Below are 18,406 nucleotides of genomic sequence, written 5' to 3'. Positions count from 1 at the left end.
TTTTTCCAGTGGTTCAGCAACCCTTGATGGAAATTTGGGAAATTTTGTGTGGGAACTCCACAGAGGATCGAGTGGGGGTGACAGGAGACTAAGCGGGCCTGTCTCACCAAATGTATCAATGAAGTTTGCTAGGAAACTCTATTCCACCCAACCCCACCCTCACAATACATCAGTATTTGTCGCTCGCTGTCTTCTCCAGCAAAATGTGCAAGCCACAGGCGGCCACCTAATGACAGGGAAGGAATGTAAAACACTCGGCTTTGGCAACTCCAGATTTCATCTGGCTGCAAAAGGCCGGCCCACGTCTCCCTCTCAGTTCGCTTTAATTTGCTTATAGAGTCCCAGAGCCATCTCCTTAGGTGAAATGATGCGGAGTTCTGGATCCTAGAGTTCGGAGGACCCCCCGGAGCCTGATGTCTGTGGAGTGATTCTGGACAGAGCGAACATGCGCAAGTCTCCCGACTTGAGGAAGCTCCACCCCTCCTCCTTCCAGATCCACTCCTCCAACCTATAGCTTGACACTAATGCCTTCCGACTCGTTTGCCAAACTTTAGATCGTTCTCCCCGCCCCCACTGGTTGACAGTGAAAATCTCATTCACTTTGATGCGAGGAAGTGGATTTGCAGCAGGAATGCGACTGCACCAGCGGGGCTAGCTGGGTAACTCCACCAAGTGGTGGAGAGGGGGCGATGCGCGCTCTCTCCTCTTTTCCCCCCTCCCTCTTTTCCCTTCGCTCTGCTTCCACCCTTCTCCCCCGCCCCCACGCCACCTCCTTCCCTCAAGCTTAAGGCGGATTCCTGTCTCCGGGTTTTCGGAGCGCCTTTCTCCAATCCACCTCCCGGCTGGGAAGAGCCGCGCCAGGGGTAGAGAGAGCGAGAGAAATAGCTCCCCAGAAGTGACTGATGATCAGAGGAAGAGAGCGTGGGGACTAGCGAGGCGGCGCCGGGCTGCGCTGTTTTACTTTCAAACTGAGAAGCACTCGCAGAGACACACTCTCCCTCACTCTCCTGCTCCCATCCATTGGCGGCGGCAGCGGCGGCAGCTGCAGCAGCAGGAGCGGCAGCAGCAGCAGCAGCAGCAACAGCAGCAATAGCGGTAGCAGCAGCAGCAGCGGCGGCGACCCAAGCCCTGAGAAGAGCGAAAGATGGAGCTTAAGCATAAGCGTCCGGTTGTTAGCAAGTGAAAACGACCGAAAGCAATTCAAAGTCCGTGGATTTGTCGCTCCCCACCCCCCACCCCGTGGCTGTCACCCACAGAGGCGCGGGGCACAAGGGACTGGGGTGGGGGTGAGTGATTTGCCGGGGGGGTGAGGGGTGGGGAGGCAAGGTGAGGGGAGAGGATTCCTCACTCGGAGGAGCTGGAGGAGGCTGAAGTAGCTGGAACACTCCTATCGGTCTGCACAGCCCGGACTGTGAATCGGTACTTTCCCACTGCCTCACCCCCTCGCTTCGTTCCTCGACCCTCCCCCTCGCCCTCCCCCCCCCACCCAGGTGGCGGCGGCACTCTGCTCCCACAGAGAGGGGACTGGCGAGAGCCCCAGACGCACCGGCGGGGATAGAAAAGTCGCGCTCGGGGTTGTGAGCGATGCCTTTCGCCAAGCGGATCGTGGAGCCCCAGTGGCTGTGCCGGCAGAGGCGGCCGGCCCCTGGCCTGGCCGAGGGCGAGAGTTTGGGCTGCGAGGAGCCGCCGACTCCGCAGCAGCCGCGGCCGCCGCCGCAGCGGGCGCCTCCTCATCGGCGGGAGGAGGCTGAGGCACCGCGGCCGGAGGACAGGGACGAGGCGGCTGGGTTGCCGCTTCTGGAGACTGCGGCGGGGGAGGAGAGGCAGCCGCCGCAGCCACGGAGAGAGGCACCCGGGGCAGCTGCCCAGGCGGAGGCTGCGGTGGTGGCGGCCGGGGCCCCCGGGAGCGAGCCCTCCTCCGCCGCCGCGGCGATGCTGATGATGTTGGATCTGTGCTCCGTCAGTAATGTGGCTCTGTCCCGGATCCTCCGGCAGCTCTCCGACGTGGCCCGGCACGCGTGCACTCTCTTCCAGGAGATTGAGGGTGACATACAGCTGACCCATCGCCGGGTCCGTGCTCTCCAGGGCAAGATCAGCGGCGTCCAGCGCGTCTTGGGCACCATGGATCCCAAGCAGGAGGCAGTGCGTAAGTATTTGAACACCTCGCCCTCCGCAGTATAACGACCCCAGGGCGCAGCCTCCAGGGGCACTGCGTCCAATGCTGCGCACACCTTCCCCCACAACCCCTTCACGAAGTTCCGAAGGGTTTTGGGCACGAGCGACTTCCAGACACTACCCGAGCACCACCCCCATCTCCAGGTGTTGCTGGGCTCGCTTGGGGATAGTGTTGGATTTGGGGGGCGGACACCCCGAGGTCAGGGAAACCGAGATGGAAAGCAATGAGGGAAAGTTTGGTGGGGCGCCCTCTGGACTAGCGTTGAGATGCAGGTTGAGGTGAAGGCGCGGTAAGAAGGGAGAATATGGGGAACAAATAGGGAGGAAAAGGTCTTCCCTCTTTTTGCTTTCTGGAGGTTCTTCGCTTTCTCCCCATTCCCCTTGGGGAGTGAGTGGAGAAGGCTGGGGATCGAAGGTCGGGTGGCAGCCGTGGTCATTTATGAGCATCTGGAAAGTGCCAGCAAATATTGTGTGTGTGTGTGTGTGTGTGTGTGTGTGTGTGTGTGTGTGTGTGTGTGTGTGTTTCTAGGGAATATCCGAGCTGATGGGTCAGATTTGGTGCTTGCTCTATGTTTGACATTAGAGTAAGGAACGGGGTTGGGTGATGCTGTAGCGTGTGTGTGTGTGTGTGTGTGTGTGTGTGTGTGTGTGTGTGTGTGTAGGGATGGAGGGAGGGGGGTGGGGAGAGAGAGAGAGAGAGAGAGAGAGAGAGAGAGAGAGAGAGAGAGAGAGAGAGAGAGAGAGAGAGAGATTGATTTAAATTGGCAGTTTCTGAGATTCTGTGAATGAATTGTAGGGCTTTCTGCGCCAGTCTGCGGCCCAAAGACTCTGCAGAGAGAGAATAAAGGATTTCGGGAGAGGAAAGGAAGGCACAAGCCCAGGGAAAGCAGCAGACCCGGGGATGTAGTATAGGGTTATAGCTGTGCAGTCCTCACCTGGCACAGCTGGGCAGCGCATTGCCAGTATTAAATGATAGAAAGGTGGCAGTTCTTCAGGGAGTCTTTCCAAAACGGAGCACAAACAGTACTCTGGCTCTGTGGAGCACATATTTGGAAACATAGACACACGTGTGCATGGCTGTTTAGCGGTAGACGTTTTATAGGCAACCTCAGCCTTTGCTGGGTTTTCAAGAGGGATGATGTGCCTGTGTGTGGCGTCTGAAGCGGTTTGGGTCGGAACATGAGAGATGATGTCAGTGGTTTCTGACTTACATAAGAAGCTTCCTGTCTAGGATTTCTGATATTGCTGCATATGCGCTAGTGAAAGGGTTGGCTGCTAGATTGGGGAAGGGGGGGGGGATTTTATAAGGAAGCCTCCATGGGGATTTTCCAGGCATCTCTGATAGTCATCCAAAACCCAGCCTTCACCATACTACAATGCAAATTTGCCCCGACCTTAAGAATGTGTCTAACTTCCTGATGGAAATTCTAAGTTGGGATTTTTTGTTTTTGTTTTTGTTTTTTGTAGTGTCATAGTGAAACTATTGATGTTGTTGATCAGTTTTCATAGCTATAAAGACCTGGAGTTGGAGTAATTGTTGTTTAAAGAAGAACTGTTGTGGTGATGAATTCTGGAAAGAATTAGGTCTGTCATGGGAAAAGTAATATTTTACTTTTGTTATTTGCAATGAGTACTTTAATGCTTCTCCTTTTCCACCCCAAACCATAAAGCAGGGATAGGCTCTGTACTTCCAACAGCTGTTAATATCTGTGTAGTATGGTTTTAGTTAGTGATGATTTCACATAAATAATAGCTGGAGTAAAGGTCTGCAGACTATGAGTGGTGCATACATTTCCCAAATGTTTGTGAATATGTATTTTTCTTTGGTTAGGTTTCATACACTGGAAACCAGTCCAATAGTAACAGATGTGTCATTCTTTTTAGAACTTTCTGTAGGGGCAAAGTTGAAAAAGGCTGGTAGTCATGTTTAAATACATCAAATTGAATATAATCCTTTACATTGTTTGATGTGTGAAAAAAAATAATCATTAACACCTAAAAGAGAAGTGGTTTTTTCCCTCTTTTTCTCAGTCTCTCCCCACTAAGTTCATGGTAAGCAAATGGATGGATACATTATCTACTTTGGTTGAGCATATACAATGAGAGGGGAGGGGGAAGGGAGGGAGAGATGTGAGAATAAAGTAATTTATCTAATAACCTATTTAAAAAGGGAATAAAAATCTGTCAGGCTTAATTTTTCTCCCCCAAAGATCATATTAGAGCAGCTTGTATCCAGATCTTTCTTCTTCCTCACATATATTTTGGATAGTGTTGTACTAGTTTGATCTTTGAAGGTATCAGCCTTAGGAAGGAAGGATACCCTTATGCTGTGATTTTCTCTTAGGATTTCTATCTCCCTTTGGTATGGCTGAAGTTCCAGGGAAGCATCAAAGAGAGGAGGGGCTTAAGAATCCTCCTCCTGACCTTTCCTCCCAACTTGATAGCCTACATGTGTCCCTTTCTTTCTCAAACCTTCATGACTCCCACCTTCTACATCTAAACTATTTACAACACCCAACATACCTCACACTCCAGTGATGTTTTCCTATAAATCTCGTTCCTTGCTCAGATAGTCTTACTGTTTGTCCTGAGAGGTATGATGAGGAAATGTTTGTTTACCATTTAGATTTACCCTGAAGAATGTAGTTTTTAAAGGTTCCTACCAGGTTTTTATGGTGCTGCTGGGGCGGGGGAGTCTTTGAATTTTAAAAAATCATTTCAAGCATCATAATAATTCAAAGAGAGTCAGAGTGGACAGTTGGGAAAAGATAGGTGTCAGTTTACATATCTGGTAGGTAAGAGGAACCAGCCAGCAGTGAATGGGCCAACGTAGTTGGTTGAAGTCAATGACACACAGTCAAGCTAGAATCCAAACTTGACTGTTCTTTGGGAAACAAAAGGGTGATTTCCTCCACTCTGATCCATTTCAGGGTCTCGGCCCTGGTTTACTCAGTTTCTTCATTGTTTGGTTTCTTCCAGTACCCCCAGATTGCAACTGAGTGCTCTTTAGTCACTCAGGGAGGGCACATATGTAAAAGCATCATTGATGTCCTTCATCTAGAGCAAAAACAGGCAGGATGGGCTATGGCAGAGAGGATGGTTGTGGAAGTCAGGTGGCTCAGGTGGGAGATTGATGGAAGACACAGGTGAAGGGAAAAGACTTCATTGCTCCTACAGAGGCTAGTCTGATGTACCTGCCGTGCTGGAGGGAGTACAGCCAAATTAGGCTCTACCTCCTTTCTCCACTAATCTATGCTCTGGCTCCCTCCTACTCTTCTGACCCTGCTTTCCCTCCCCACCCCTCCTCCTCACGAGCCTGTTGGGAGCTTAGACCAAGAGACATGGTGCAGGGGAAACTTGTTCCTCCAAGACAGAAATGAGCTTCCTCTTCCCTACCTTTTTCCATTGGTGCTTGGAGCAAAGCCAACTAGGCAGAACTCTGCATACCCCCTTCCACCTTCTCATTCTCCTCTTCCCTTTGCTACATAATGGCTCATAAATAGAGGGTACCCAGAACTGCTATACTGCACGTGTGTGTGTGTGTGTGTGTGTGTGTGTGTGTGACTGGTATAGTGATGGGAGAAGGAATAAATGCTGTGTGCCTCTTTATCTGCTGATGGGACAGATTTTGTATAATGGGATATGAGAATTCTAATATGTGTGACCTCCTTTTTTACTATGCAGATGAGTCCCATTATAGTTTTTTCCATGTTATAATATGCTAACTAAGAAATTGTAGCTGGCCAATAAAAGCAGGCTGGTCTGGGAAACTAACTTTTTCTAGTGATGGATAGACAGTAAGCTCAGTGAAGAACCCCATGCGGTCTGTGCACTTCATAGTTTTCCAAACTGATGGCTCTTAGACAGGTTTAGTGTTAATGTGGTCACACTTTCAAGCATCCTGGTGTAATTCTGTTCTTAAAATTGGCTCAGACTTGATCCTAATCACTTTCAGATGAGGGTTTTCAAAGTTACTCAAAGTTTTTCATCCTGCTGCCTCCCCAAAGGATCTCATGACTCCCACATTACCCCCTCCACAAAAAAAAAAAAAAAAAAAACCAGTCAGCAATTTGTCTTATAATAGCAGCCACCACCAAACAGCTGTTCATAGCTCCAGCCTCTCTCTTGATGTAGGAACAACAGATATTAAAGGTTGGGGTAGGGGGTGTAAAGGGGGAGGGTGGGAGAAAAGTGTACTGGGAAGGTCTGACATGTGGAAGAGGCCAACGCCTCTGTTCACAGAGGCCGCAGTTCAGCACTGAAGTCACTAATAGCTATTTTGAATTGTGCATTTCTGGTGTCTCTGGCTCAGTGGAACTGACCTTCTAAGAAGATCCCCCTTTGGGAAATATCATTCCATCCAGAGCAATTGCATATACCTTTAAACTTTAATAGAAAGTTTCCAGTAGCCCTTGGGATGAGATCAACCCTCTTGGTTTATGCCAGCCCTAATCCTGGCTTTTCCCTTTTGTTAGGACCACCTTCTTTCTCTTATACTCTGGGTCTTTGCATGCAAGCTAGCAGAAATCGGAGAGAGCTGGTTAATATACTTGCTTGAGCGTTTCTGTAGCGCTGCCATGCTTTTTCCATTGAAGCCTTATGGGAACCTAACAGCTTCATTGAAATCTGTTTTTACCCCCCTCACATAACAATTGAGAAGAGAACAATCTTTCAGAGGTTAATAATTCATAGTTGTAATTTCCTTATCCCCAGTCACAAGACCAAGCTTCTTTCTAGGTTTTGGGGTTTTGCCCAGGATTGAGCTTTTGAATCAAAACAACGTGACTGATTAACATAGAAAGTCTTTGATACCCTGTTGTGGTTTATGTTCCTAAAATGGTAACAATGAATATTTTTGCTGCCTGAATATGATGGCATTTCTTACAAAATGGCATTGAATGAGTGAGAGGTCCCTTAAGGTCTCAGAAATGCTAACATTCTGAGTCATAGCTTCAGGTCCATTGTGAATTATCATTACACTGAATTTGCTAAAACAGTGAGAGAGTAAAATCTCTTGTGACTTTTTGATTGAACCTGGAGAATTGCAATCTTTTAGGATCTGTGATGGGGGCATCAGTGGAACGCAGGCTCCTTGAAAAGGCAGGTACCATTGCTTGTTCTAATCAAGTATCTCCAGTGCCTAGCACACTGCCCTGCACATAGTAGGTGCTTCAAAATGTTTGTCAGGTAGAATTAAGTTGAATATGCAAAGAAGACATTTAAAGATAAAAGTATAGATTTAGCCTTAGAAGGGACTCCAGGGCTCATTTAATCCCCTGATTTTATAGCCCTGGTCCAGAGAGAGTAAGTGAGTTTTCCAACATTTCAAGTTTCCAAATAGAGCCAGGATTTGGACCAAGTTGCTCTGATTTAAAATCCAGAATTATTTCCACTGAACCATGCTGCTTTTTTTTTTGGGGGGGGGGGGTAGTTTGGCTCATAAACAATGAGGACATAATGGACACACCTTTAAAAAGGAGGGTTTCTTGTGGGCAGATCAGCTGTAGAAGGGACTGCTTCCAGGGTTCTTTCTTATTGAATCTGGCTTCATTGGTAAATGGGCCATAAGCAATTCACTCTGGGAACTGTTTCAAAACCCTAGGGATCTTATCTTAGGACCTGAATGTGTTGATACATAGTTTTGGTAGATATTTACACAAATAAAAATGTTTTCAGAGAATTAGCTAATAGGAACGAGAAGGTGGTGTGGTTGTATAGAAACATTACCCCGAAGAGCTTGTCTCCGAAATCTTTATTCTGTACAGCATCTGGCAGCTACAGGAATACCTGAAAGTGAAATTTATCAAGAATAAACATGACCTTTATGAGGCTCAAAGATTTTTGGTTCTGGAGGGGACTTTAGTGGTTATTTGGTTCAACCACTCAAAGCAGTTCTTTTTTTTTTTTTTTTTTTTGCGGGGCAATTGGGGTTAAGTGACTTGCCCAGGGTCACACAGCTAGTAAGTGTCTGAGGCCAGATTTGAACTGAGGTTCTCCTGAATCCAGGGCCGGTGCTCTATCCACTGCGCCACCTAGCTGCCCCCTCAAAGCAGTTCTTAACAGGATGCTTAATAAATACTTCATTCATTCACTGGAGCTGAAATCTGTTTACTTCTATCTTCCATTTTCTTCCACGTGGTAGGATACTTGGACTTGTGTCTTTTTTTTCTTCAGTATATCACCTCCTCCCCCACCCCAAATTTTCTAGTTTCCAGGCTAAATCACTCCAGTTCCTTAAATCATTCCTAATATGACACAGTTTTCAGACCCAATTGCCCTACCTCTCCTAGATTCAATTATCAAGCATGTATAAAGCACCTACTATGTTCGAGGCTCTGTGTTAGGCTCTGGGGGCATAAGGGCAAAAATAAAATAACATTTCTATTCAAGGAGTTTATGTCCTGCAGGGTGAGGGTGAGGGGTGGAGGTATGACATAAACCTAAGTAACTGTGTGTATGTGTGTGATTATCAGGAAAAACCTAGTGTATGTGAGCTGTGCAAGAAGCCTGAGATTTTATAAGGTAGAGATGAGTAGGGAGTACATTCCAGCTATGAGGAATTACTTGTGCAAGATATATTATTGTACATGGAACAGCTAGCTCACCAGTTTTCTAATTTGCAAGTTGTTAATATCCCTTTGTAAATACGTTGCTCATAAATGAACAAAATACTCTAGATGTCTGAACAGTGAAGAATTGAGTAGGACTACAACTACCCTGTACTTATATTGTATGATGTCTAAGGTTACATAGGTTTTCTGTTGTTATTGTTTTGTTTATTTTAGCAGCTCTGTTATACTCTTGGTCCATATTGATCCAATGAAGTAATGCCCCCAGATCTTTTTCTTTAAAGATATTTTTTTGTGTATTGATAGCTTTTGTTTTTATATCATCTATATTTCCCATTTTATCTCTCCCCAAGAATCCTCCTAGAGAACCATCACTTAAAATATAGGATAAAACAGAGGGGGAAAACAGTTAACAAAACTAACCAACACATCAACATAATCTACAATATATATTTTACATACTCATAGTTTCCCCACCTCTGTAAAGAACTGAGGGGAGAAAAGGAAGGAATGCCTTCTCATATCTTTTCTTTGGAGTCAGGATGGGTCATTATAATTTAATAGCATTTAATTTTTATTGTTCTGTACTTTTCTTTCAATTTACATTGTCTTAGTAATTATGTATATTGTTTTCCTGGTTGTGTTTACTTTACTTGCATCAGTTCATATAAGTCTTTCATGCTTCTCTAGATTTATCATATTCACAAGATTTTTTTTTGTACAGTTGTATTATGTTACATTCATATCCACAACTAATTTAGGGCAGCTAGGTAGCATAGTGGATAGAGTGCCAGGCCTGGAGTCAAGAAGACTTATCTTCCTAAGTTAAAATCTGGCTTCAGACACTTATTAGCTGTGTGACCCTGGACAAGTCACTTAACCCTATTTGCCTCAGTTTCCTCCTTTGTAAAATTAACTGGAGAAGGAAATGGTACACCACTTCAGTTTCCTTTTGCCAAGAAAAACTCAAATGGGCTCACAAAGAGTCAGGCATTACTGAAATGACAACACTAATTTGACCATACGTTGAATATCTCCTTGATTTCTAATTCTTTGTTACTACAAAAAATGCTGTTACAAATATTTTGGTGCACGTGGGACCTTTATTTTTGTCATTGCCCTCCTTTGGGTACGTGCCTGGCATTCAAATCTCTGAGTCAAAGTGTATTGACATTTGTTGCGAATAATTCAAAATTGTTTGCAAGAATGATCCAATTCAGAGTTCCATTAGATAGTATATTAGTATTCCTGTTTTTGCAGAACCCCTTCAATACCGACTCTTTGCTTTTTAAAAGATCGTCTCTGTTCCAGGATTTTTCACATGAACTGCTGTTGAATGTTGTTTTTTCACATCCTTTATTTGTGCTGTTGATTATTTTTTTTGGTAGTGCTATTGATTATTTAACCTAGTTGTAGGATTTTATATTTCTCAATATTAAATGTCATTGTTTATGACCATTCTTCTAGCCTCCAGTAATGGTTTTGTTTTGAATCTTGATTCTATCATCCAGTGTTTGTTATCTCAACCTACTTTGAGTCATCTGAAGATTTGTTAAAATATTTTAATCCAAATCATTAGTGGAAATGCTGACTAGGACAAGGTGGAAAACATAGCCTTGTAACACAGCACTGGAGTTTTTACTCTAGCTCTGGTGCTTCATTAATCCATACTCTTTGCTTAGCAAGAGGGTATGAAGCCAGCAAACTGCAGTGTCATTCATTCCACATTTTTTCCATCTGGCCCACAAGGATGTTATGAGAGACTTTGTCAAATAACTGGCTGAAATCAAAATACATTAGAGTTAAAATATTCCCTTTGTCTATCTTGTAACACCATAAAAAAGGGGAATAAGGTTGATTGGCAAGATTTGTTCTTGGTGAACGCATGCTTGTGAATTGATTAATACCATCTATAGAGACACCCAAAGCTGCGAATGGGATTCTCTATAATAGTTATTTTAGTTATTGGATATGCTACTTTTGTTTTTCCTAAATATAACAGTAGAAAATTAGACTTCCCATATCCACAGAATATAGAAGCCTAGGTTTGGAAGAGCTCTGAACATTTCCATATAATGATTCCAAGATCCCCTTTTAAAAGAGAGTTCAGGTTTGAAGTTCTTGCTTCTTTTCTTTTTCAGAGACTTGCCAAGAGTCTATGTCCATGCTTCCTTTTCATTAGAGAAGTGATATAAGAAGTTTGCTTAAATACCCTTTTGTTGTGGTGGTGGTAGTGGTGGTAGAGAGCTAATTTTTTGGACTGGTGGCACAGTCAGATCAATCTATGGCTTTCTTAAAGCAGGTGAAGACCTCTGGTTAAGTTCAAGGTGCTGGGTCAGTGATGGTAGACAAATATGAGCAGTTTTTCTGTGGAAAGAATTTTGTCTGTTATCCTCTGTATTTTCACCTTAAAACAAGACTGATTAAGAAAGAACCACTTTAGATAGAACACCGGCCCTGGAGTCAGGAGTACCTGAGTTCAAATCCGGCCTCAGACACTTAACACTTACTAGCTGTGTGACCCTGGGCAAGTCACTTAACCCCAATTGCCTCACTAAAAAGAAAAAAAGAAAGAAAGAAAGAAAGAAAGAAAGAAAGAAAGAAAGAAAGAAAGAAAGAAAGAAAGAAAGAACCACTTTAAAAAGAAAATAAATACCACTTCTTTGATATTGTTGATCAATTACATTATTTTGCCCTATCGTAAAATTAGAAATATGTTCCTATGAGAGGAGAAAAAAAACCACAACAGAATTCCTATACTGATATCTTAGCAACAGTTTGGTCTATGTTGTAGAAGGAGAGACAGGGAAATATGGTAGAATCTAAAGTGTTCCAATCTACTGACTTTGAACCCCCTAAAACCATTGCAGAAAGTTATCTCATGGAAATTTCTGTGCCCCCAAATCATATTAAGGCTTTCTTTTATTAAATTAAATTAAAACTTTTAATTAACAAAAATCTATTTTCTGTCCCCTTCCCTTCATTGAAAAGAAAAACAAAATCCTTGTAGCAAAAATGTATCATCAAACACAACAAATTCCCTCATTGCTATATGTACACACACACACACACACACACACACACACACACACACACACACACAGGACCTGTCTTTCAGATGGTGGGTAGCATATTTTATCATAAGTCCTCCAAAATCATGGTTCATCATTCTGCTGATCAGAGTTCTTAAGGCTTTCAAAGTTATTTTCCTTTACATTGTTATTATATAAATTGTTTTCTTGGTTCTGCTCATTTCATTTTTCATCAGTTGATAGAAGTCTTCCCAGGTTTCTCTGTAACCATCTTCTTCATTCTTTCTTTCTTTCTTTTCGGGGCAATGGGGGTTAAGTGACTTGCCCAGGGTCACACAGCTATTAAGTGTCAAGTGTCTGAGGCCAGATTTGAACTCAGGTCCTCCTGAATCCAGGGCCGGTGCTTTATCCACTGTGCCACCTAGCTGCCCCCTTCTTCATTATTTCTTACAGAACATTACATTCTCATGCTATAATTTGTTTACTCATTCCCCAAATGATGAATACCCACCTTGGTTTCCAATTCTTTGCTACTACAAAAAAACCCCAAAACCTGCTATAATTTTTTTTTGTATGTATGGACTTTTTTCCTCTAATTTTTCTGGGGCATAGGTGGGTTAAATGATAGGCATAGTTCAATTATGGCTTTCTTAAACCAGATATTCTATTTATAAAGTACCTTAGAAACATTTGGAACAGTGAGGTGGTTTCTTCGTTCTTGGTGTGGTACAGATCATAGAATCAAGAAAAAGAAGGGAACTTAGAGATAATCTAGTCCAATTTCCTTATTTTACCTGTAGCACAGTTAAGTTGCTTCTATTTCACCTCCCAATTGCACTGGTAGGTTGGGTCTCCAGAAGGCAGCTGGCTACTTTTGCTCTCTCAGTTCTAGGGAACCTCAAGGGGTTAGGGGGAATTGTTTCCAGTACCATAACTCATGAGCCCCCATTGGTATATTTCCTCTATCGATTATCAGTTCACATCAATGTTAGACAGACATTTCCCTAAATATCTATGACACACTCTCCCCCAATATATACAGAGTCCAGGGGATATCAGGCTCAAGTTTAGAGAAAATGTGGCAATGCAGGGGTGGGGAGATAATTTATAGTACCTGCAGGTCTTTTTGAAGGAGTAACCTAGATGTTTCTTTTAGATATAGTATACATTTCTGCTGAGGTCCTTGTAGAGTTCTGAAGCTTCCTTTTTGAAGTGTGCCTAGTTTGTTTTCAGCTCCTGATGCTGCCAGTCATTGCTGTTTTGGGAATATTTCTAGGATGCTGATAAGTCCAAATCCTCTGACCCTCTGAAGTTTACAAGGGATGACCCTTTGTCAGGGGGAAGACAGAGACAGGTACATTGGAATCTGGAGCTGTCCCATGAAGAAAAAGTTCAAATAACATTTGAAGATAGATAACCTTTCTGTTAGAAAACTTCAGAGTAGCATATATATATATATATATATTATATATATATATATATGATTAGCAGCCACATTTTCAACTTTCAAGTTGCTGCTTGAAATATGGAGAAGGAAGATTGTTTTAGATTTTTCTGATTGTTAGATATAAATGCACCTATAATTGTGAAATCAGGAATCCTCATATACTTTTTTTTTTTTGGTGAGGCAATTGGGGTTAAGTGACTTGCCCAGGGTCACACAGCTAGTAAGTGTTAAGTGTCTGAGGTTGGATTTGAACTCAGGTCCTCCTGACTCCAGGGCTGGTGCTCTATCCACTGCTCTACCTAGCTGCCCCCTCATATACTTTTTCGTCACTTGACTTTTAGCAAGAGTAATTTAAGAATTAAAAAAAGAAACACAAAATCTGCTGCAATGAAAATTCATGGATTCACAGAACATTAGAGCTAGAAGAGGGACGGTATCCAAAAAAACATAATGTTCATTAGCAGTATAATATCAATATTTATGTTTCTCTCTAGTACGCATCTGGACTCTATTCCTCTAGCCTTTATTTATATTTTAATAATTCAAATAAAGCTATATATTTTTTTTAATTTAGCCATCTCCTAAACAAGTGATTCTTTTTTTATAAGATTACATATATTTATTGGGAGATGAATTCTAGAGATTAATTGGAAGCTATATATATGCATATATATGTATATATATACATATATATGAATACTTTTTTAAAAGAGCCAATCTCTCTGAAGTTCATATTTGTTATTTAGTCATGTCCATCTCTATGTGACTTTTGTTTATGGGGTTTTCTTGGCAGGGATATTGGAATAGTTTGCCATTTCATTTTCCAATGTGTCCCCATTCTACAGATGAGGAACTGAGGCAAATAGGGGTTAAGTGAGTTGTGAAGGGTCACAGCTGCTAAGTGTCTGAAGCTGGCTTAGAACTCAGATCTTCCTGAGTTGAAACCTGGAGCTCTATCTGTTGCACCACCTAGCCACCTCATGTGAGTTAATATACAAAGGTTGATAAGGTGCCCATTTCACAAAACATAAGGTTGTCATTTTAAATTGAGGGGTGGGCTATGGGACTTGGCAGGGTCCTGGTGAGACTGCAAGAGAGACAGAGGAAGGGAGGAGAAATCCTCTGGAGGGTCTTCATATTCTTTTGCTTGAGTTTAGAAATAACTTTTTTCAAATCTGGCCTCAGATACTTGACACTTACTAACTGTGTGACCCTGGGCACGTCACTTAACGCTTATTGCCTCCCCCTCTCCCCCCAAAAAGAAATAACTTTGGTGTGAGAGAAATGATTCAGGAACAAAATTTAAGTATCAAGTGTCATCCCTATGCTTTTTTTGTCCTGCTTTTGCTTTTGGAAATTAAAATTAATCCTATTGCTTAAAGAAATGCATACTGTACAAATAAATTTTTTCTTTGGTTTTATTTTAATCCTTGAGGCAGCTAGGTACCCCGATTGAATAGAATGTCGAACTAGGAGTCAGAAAGACCTGAATTTGAAACCTACCTCACATACTTGCATGACCCTTGGCAAGTCATTTAACCTTTCTGGATGAAGTTTCCTCATATGTGAAATGGGACTATTAGTAATACCTACCTTACAGGGTTTTTGTGACAATCAAATGAGATCATGTATGTAAAGTGCTTTGCAAATCTATATAAATGCTAACTGGTATCTACTGCTTCTTGTTGGCCAAGTAGAAAATTGGGCAGATTATTCCTCAAGAGCTCACATCTTTGTAATAAGGCCTCAGGTGTGGGTATATCATCAAGCATATATTAGCTTGTTATGGGAAAGAGGAAGTTTTTTCTAGTGTTTTTGAGTGGTTTCAATTAAAAATTTCCAGAAATTGTACAGAAAGGAGAAAAATGCCTTGCTCAATTCCCAGCTTGTATTTATAGAAGTTTTCTCTCTCTGTGTGTGTATGTGTGTATTTTGCCCTGAAAATTTAGTTCCTTAAATTGTACCCAGTGTTTTGACTATGATGTAATCTTTCTTGTGGACTGGTTCATTTAGGTGGATAGAATGGTGATCTAATGAAACCCACATTCTAGGTTTCATTCCCAAAGTTGTGGTCCATGGCTGTAGACTATACACTTGACCACTGACTGTATGTGTAAGCCTGGGCAATTATCCACTAGCTGCCCTTATTCTTGACTTTGGTTATAAGGGGAACTAAATCAGGTAAAATGACTGGATAAATGTAAAACCATCTCCACCATTGGAAAAAACAACAACCCAAGCCAAGCCACATGCCTTCCTGATAATAGGTCAGGCTTATCTTCTTTCCAGGTGAAGGCTAGCTCACTAATTGCCCTCATCTCCCTGCTGTTGGCTGCTCCTTCCTGCTATAGAAATTCTATTGCAGGCTTTTGAAAGGAATCAGAACAGGCAAGCTCTCCCTAAAGTTGTCTGTCCAATGTCATTGCACCATACCATTAAGACATTATAAACAAATACTATTTTAAAATCCGGAAGCTCCATTATATCATTGTACCTGAACACCTGAAACTCCCTCCCTCCCCCCACCCCCGTTTTGTCTAACACCGTGTTTTTGTGCAACCAGCTAATAATGATGTTAACTGTGGGTGTGTCTGGAAGCAACTACCATGGGGGCTCTTGGGCTTTGGAAAAATGCCTTTGGGAATGTTGTGGGGATTGTACTAAAAAGTTAACCACAGTGGAGCATTTCAGAGCATTTCCCTATTTGGAGTTATCAAGGGCTCAGTGGTAAGCCCTCCTCTTCCTCTCCTCACCTTTCGTCACTTATGTTTTTATGGGCTCCATATGTAGTAATTATGGCTCTGATTGGTACAAACATCCTGAATTGTACCTCTTTCCTGGCCTCATGTTGAACCTAGTTACAGTGCATTGGAGAGAGTACTTAATCTGAAATCAGACAACCCAGTCTCTGTGTGATCTTGGGTGAGTCATTGCTCTCCCCAATGTCTTTATTCTCTCATCATTTGTACAAAGAGGGGACTGGACTAAATAAACTCAAAGGTGCTTTCTAGTCCTAAATCTGTGATCCTGCGATTTCAAAGAACACAGCTCACCTTCTGTGCTTAATCCAGTTTTGGAACTCCCTTTGCCTATATACATATACATATACACACACGTGATATACCCATAGATATACATGTCACACAAATGCACGAGCACATGTCACACACAGGTATAGGTAGAAGTAGGTATATATGTATGAATACATGTGTGCATACATGTATATTGTACAAATGCATATGTATGTCCACGCATATATACACATAGGGTAGACTCTGTATGTATACACACATGCACAATACATCCATACATATACACATGCACACATACAAACAGATGTATATAGGCTGGCGTAGACTCAACTGACTCCTGACCTTTAAGTACTAAAAGGGGCAGGATGGACTACTAGGTTTGGAATCAGAGGACCTGGGTTCAAATCCTGCCTCTTTTCCTTAGCTACCTGTGTAACCTTGGGCAATTTACATCAATCTCTGGGCCTTAATTTTATCTGTGTAATGAGGAGGCTTGAATAAGTGGCTCTTCCATCTCTGATTCTGTGAGTCTATGAGGTAGATCTGGCATAAGGAAAACACAAGTGTTGCACAATGCGTCCCAAGAACAATTTGGAATTCAACTACGATTCCACATGGGGAGGCAACTGAATGGATGTGGATTCATTGTTGTTCTTTAGTCATTTCAGTCATGTCCAGCTCTTCATGACCCAATTTGGTGTTTTCTTGGCAAAGATACGGAAAGTAGATTGCCATTTCCTCCTCCAGCTCACTTTGCAAATAAGGAAACTGTAGTAAAAAGTGCACTTGCCAAGAGTCACACAACTAATAAATATCTGAGGTGGTATTTGAACTCAGGAAGATGAGTGTTCCTGACTCCAGACCTAGCATTCTATCCACTGCGCCATCTAGGTGCCCAATCATAGAAGCTACCTCCATCTAGTCCAATGCCCTGCCTGTGTCTCAAGGGTCAAGGAACCCTGCTAAGAGACCTAGATTCAGATGCTAGCTCTACTCTTTATCAGACCGTGTGATCATTTCATTTTGAGTATTACCTTCCTTGGTGAAATCGATAAAATGGGAATAATCATAATCTCCTTATTTCACTGGAATGTTCTGAGAAAAGTAAATTGTAAATCTTAAAACAAGTTTTTATCAATGGGAACTATATTATTACTTTAGGAGATATATAATATATGTAAATTTATTATATATACACATGCTATACATCAGGTAAAGTCTATTTAAAGAGAGCCTTTGGTCCTTAAGCGGGGCTGATTGCAATCAATCATGATTTTTCTTTCTCACTATCCTTACTCTTAGGGCATCTAGGTGGCTCAGTGGATAGAGCACTGGACCTAGGGTCAGGAAGACTCATCTCCCTGGCCTCGGATACTTACTATCGGTGTGATTCCAGGCAAGTCACCTTGTTGGCCTCGATTTCCTCATCTGTCAAATGAGCCGGAGAAGAAAATGGCAAACCACTCCAGTATCTTTGCCTAGAAAACCCCAAATGGGGTCCTGAAGAGTGAAAAACGACTGAACTGAAATCCTAAATCTTTGTCCAGTGACTCAAACTAGCTGCACTTGGAGATCTATGAAATAAAGCTGTCTTCCTCATCACCCTCTCCTCCTAGTCAGGGAGCAGGGAAGGGTGTGCCAGAGGAGGTGGGAGAGATTGTACATTTGGAAGAGAGACCGAGAAGGTAGAAAAAAGAAGTAACTCTTCTGAAAATCAAGTTGTGGTTGAGCGCACTCTGAAATAAATGATATGCTATCCCCAGCCAAATGAGAGCCCCACAATGAAGCAATGCCTTCCTTTTACTTAGAAGAGTAAAAGAAGCCTCTGACCATGACCTTCAGAAAGCCATTTGGTAACTCTCTCCAACTGTGTAAACCAGAGCCAGTACTTGTGATAGTAAAGATTTTCTGTTCTTAGGAGAAATGTTACTGCCTGGAGGCAAAAATCATTCCATTGACTCTGTGTGTGTGTGTGTGTGTATGAGGCAATTGGGGTTAAGTGACTTGCCCAGGGTCACACAGCTAGTAAGTGTTAAGTGTCTGAAGCCGGATTTGAACTCAGGTCCTCATGAATCCAGGGCCAGTGCTCTATCCACTGTGCCACCTAGCTGGCCCCATTGACTTTTTTTTTTTTTTTTTTGGTGAGGCAAT

The 18,406-nt window shown here is 42.7% G+C and overlaps 1 protein-coding gene across 2 annotated transcripts in view; it reads left to right on the top strand.

Moving 5' to 3' along the window:
* The first annotated feature begins 1,574 nt into the window (after positions 1–1,574).
* The window catches only part of NHS (NHS actin remodeling regulator), a 439,882-nt gene continuing 423,050 nt past the window's right edge, over positions 1,575–18,406 (top strand). For both annotated transcript variants that reach the window (XM_043997830.1, XM_043997829.1), the window contains exon 1: positions 1,575–2,146. In XM_043997830.1, the coding sequence (XP_043853765.1) occupies positions 1,585–2,146 (562 nt within the window). In that variant the 5' untranslated portion in view covers positions 1,575–1,584. The remainder of the gene's footprint in view (positions 2,147–18,406) is intronic.

Source organism: Dromiciops gliroides, chromosome 3 (genome assembly GCF_019393635.1).
Source record: "Dromiciops gliroides isolate mDroGli1 chromosome 3, mDroGli1.pri, whole genome shotgun sequence".
Taxonomy (NCBI): Eukaryota; Metazoa; Chordata; class Mammalia; order Microbiotheria; family Microbiotheriidae; genus Dromiciops; species Dromiciops gliroides.
This window is presented reverse-complemented; position numbering and strand designations above follow the sequence as displayed.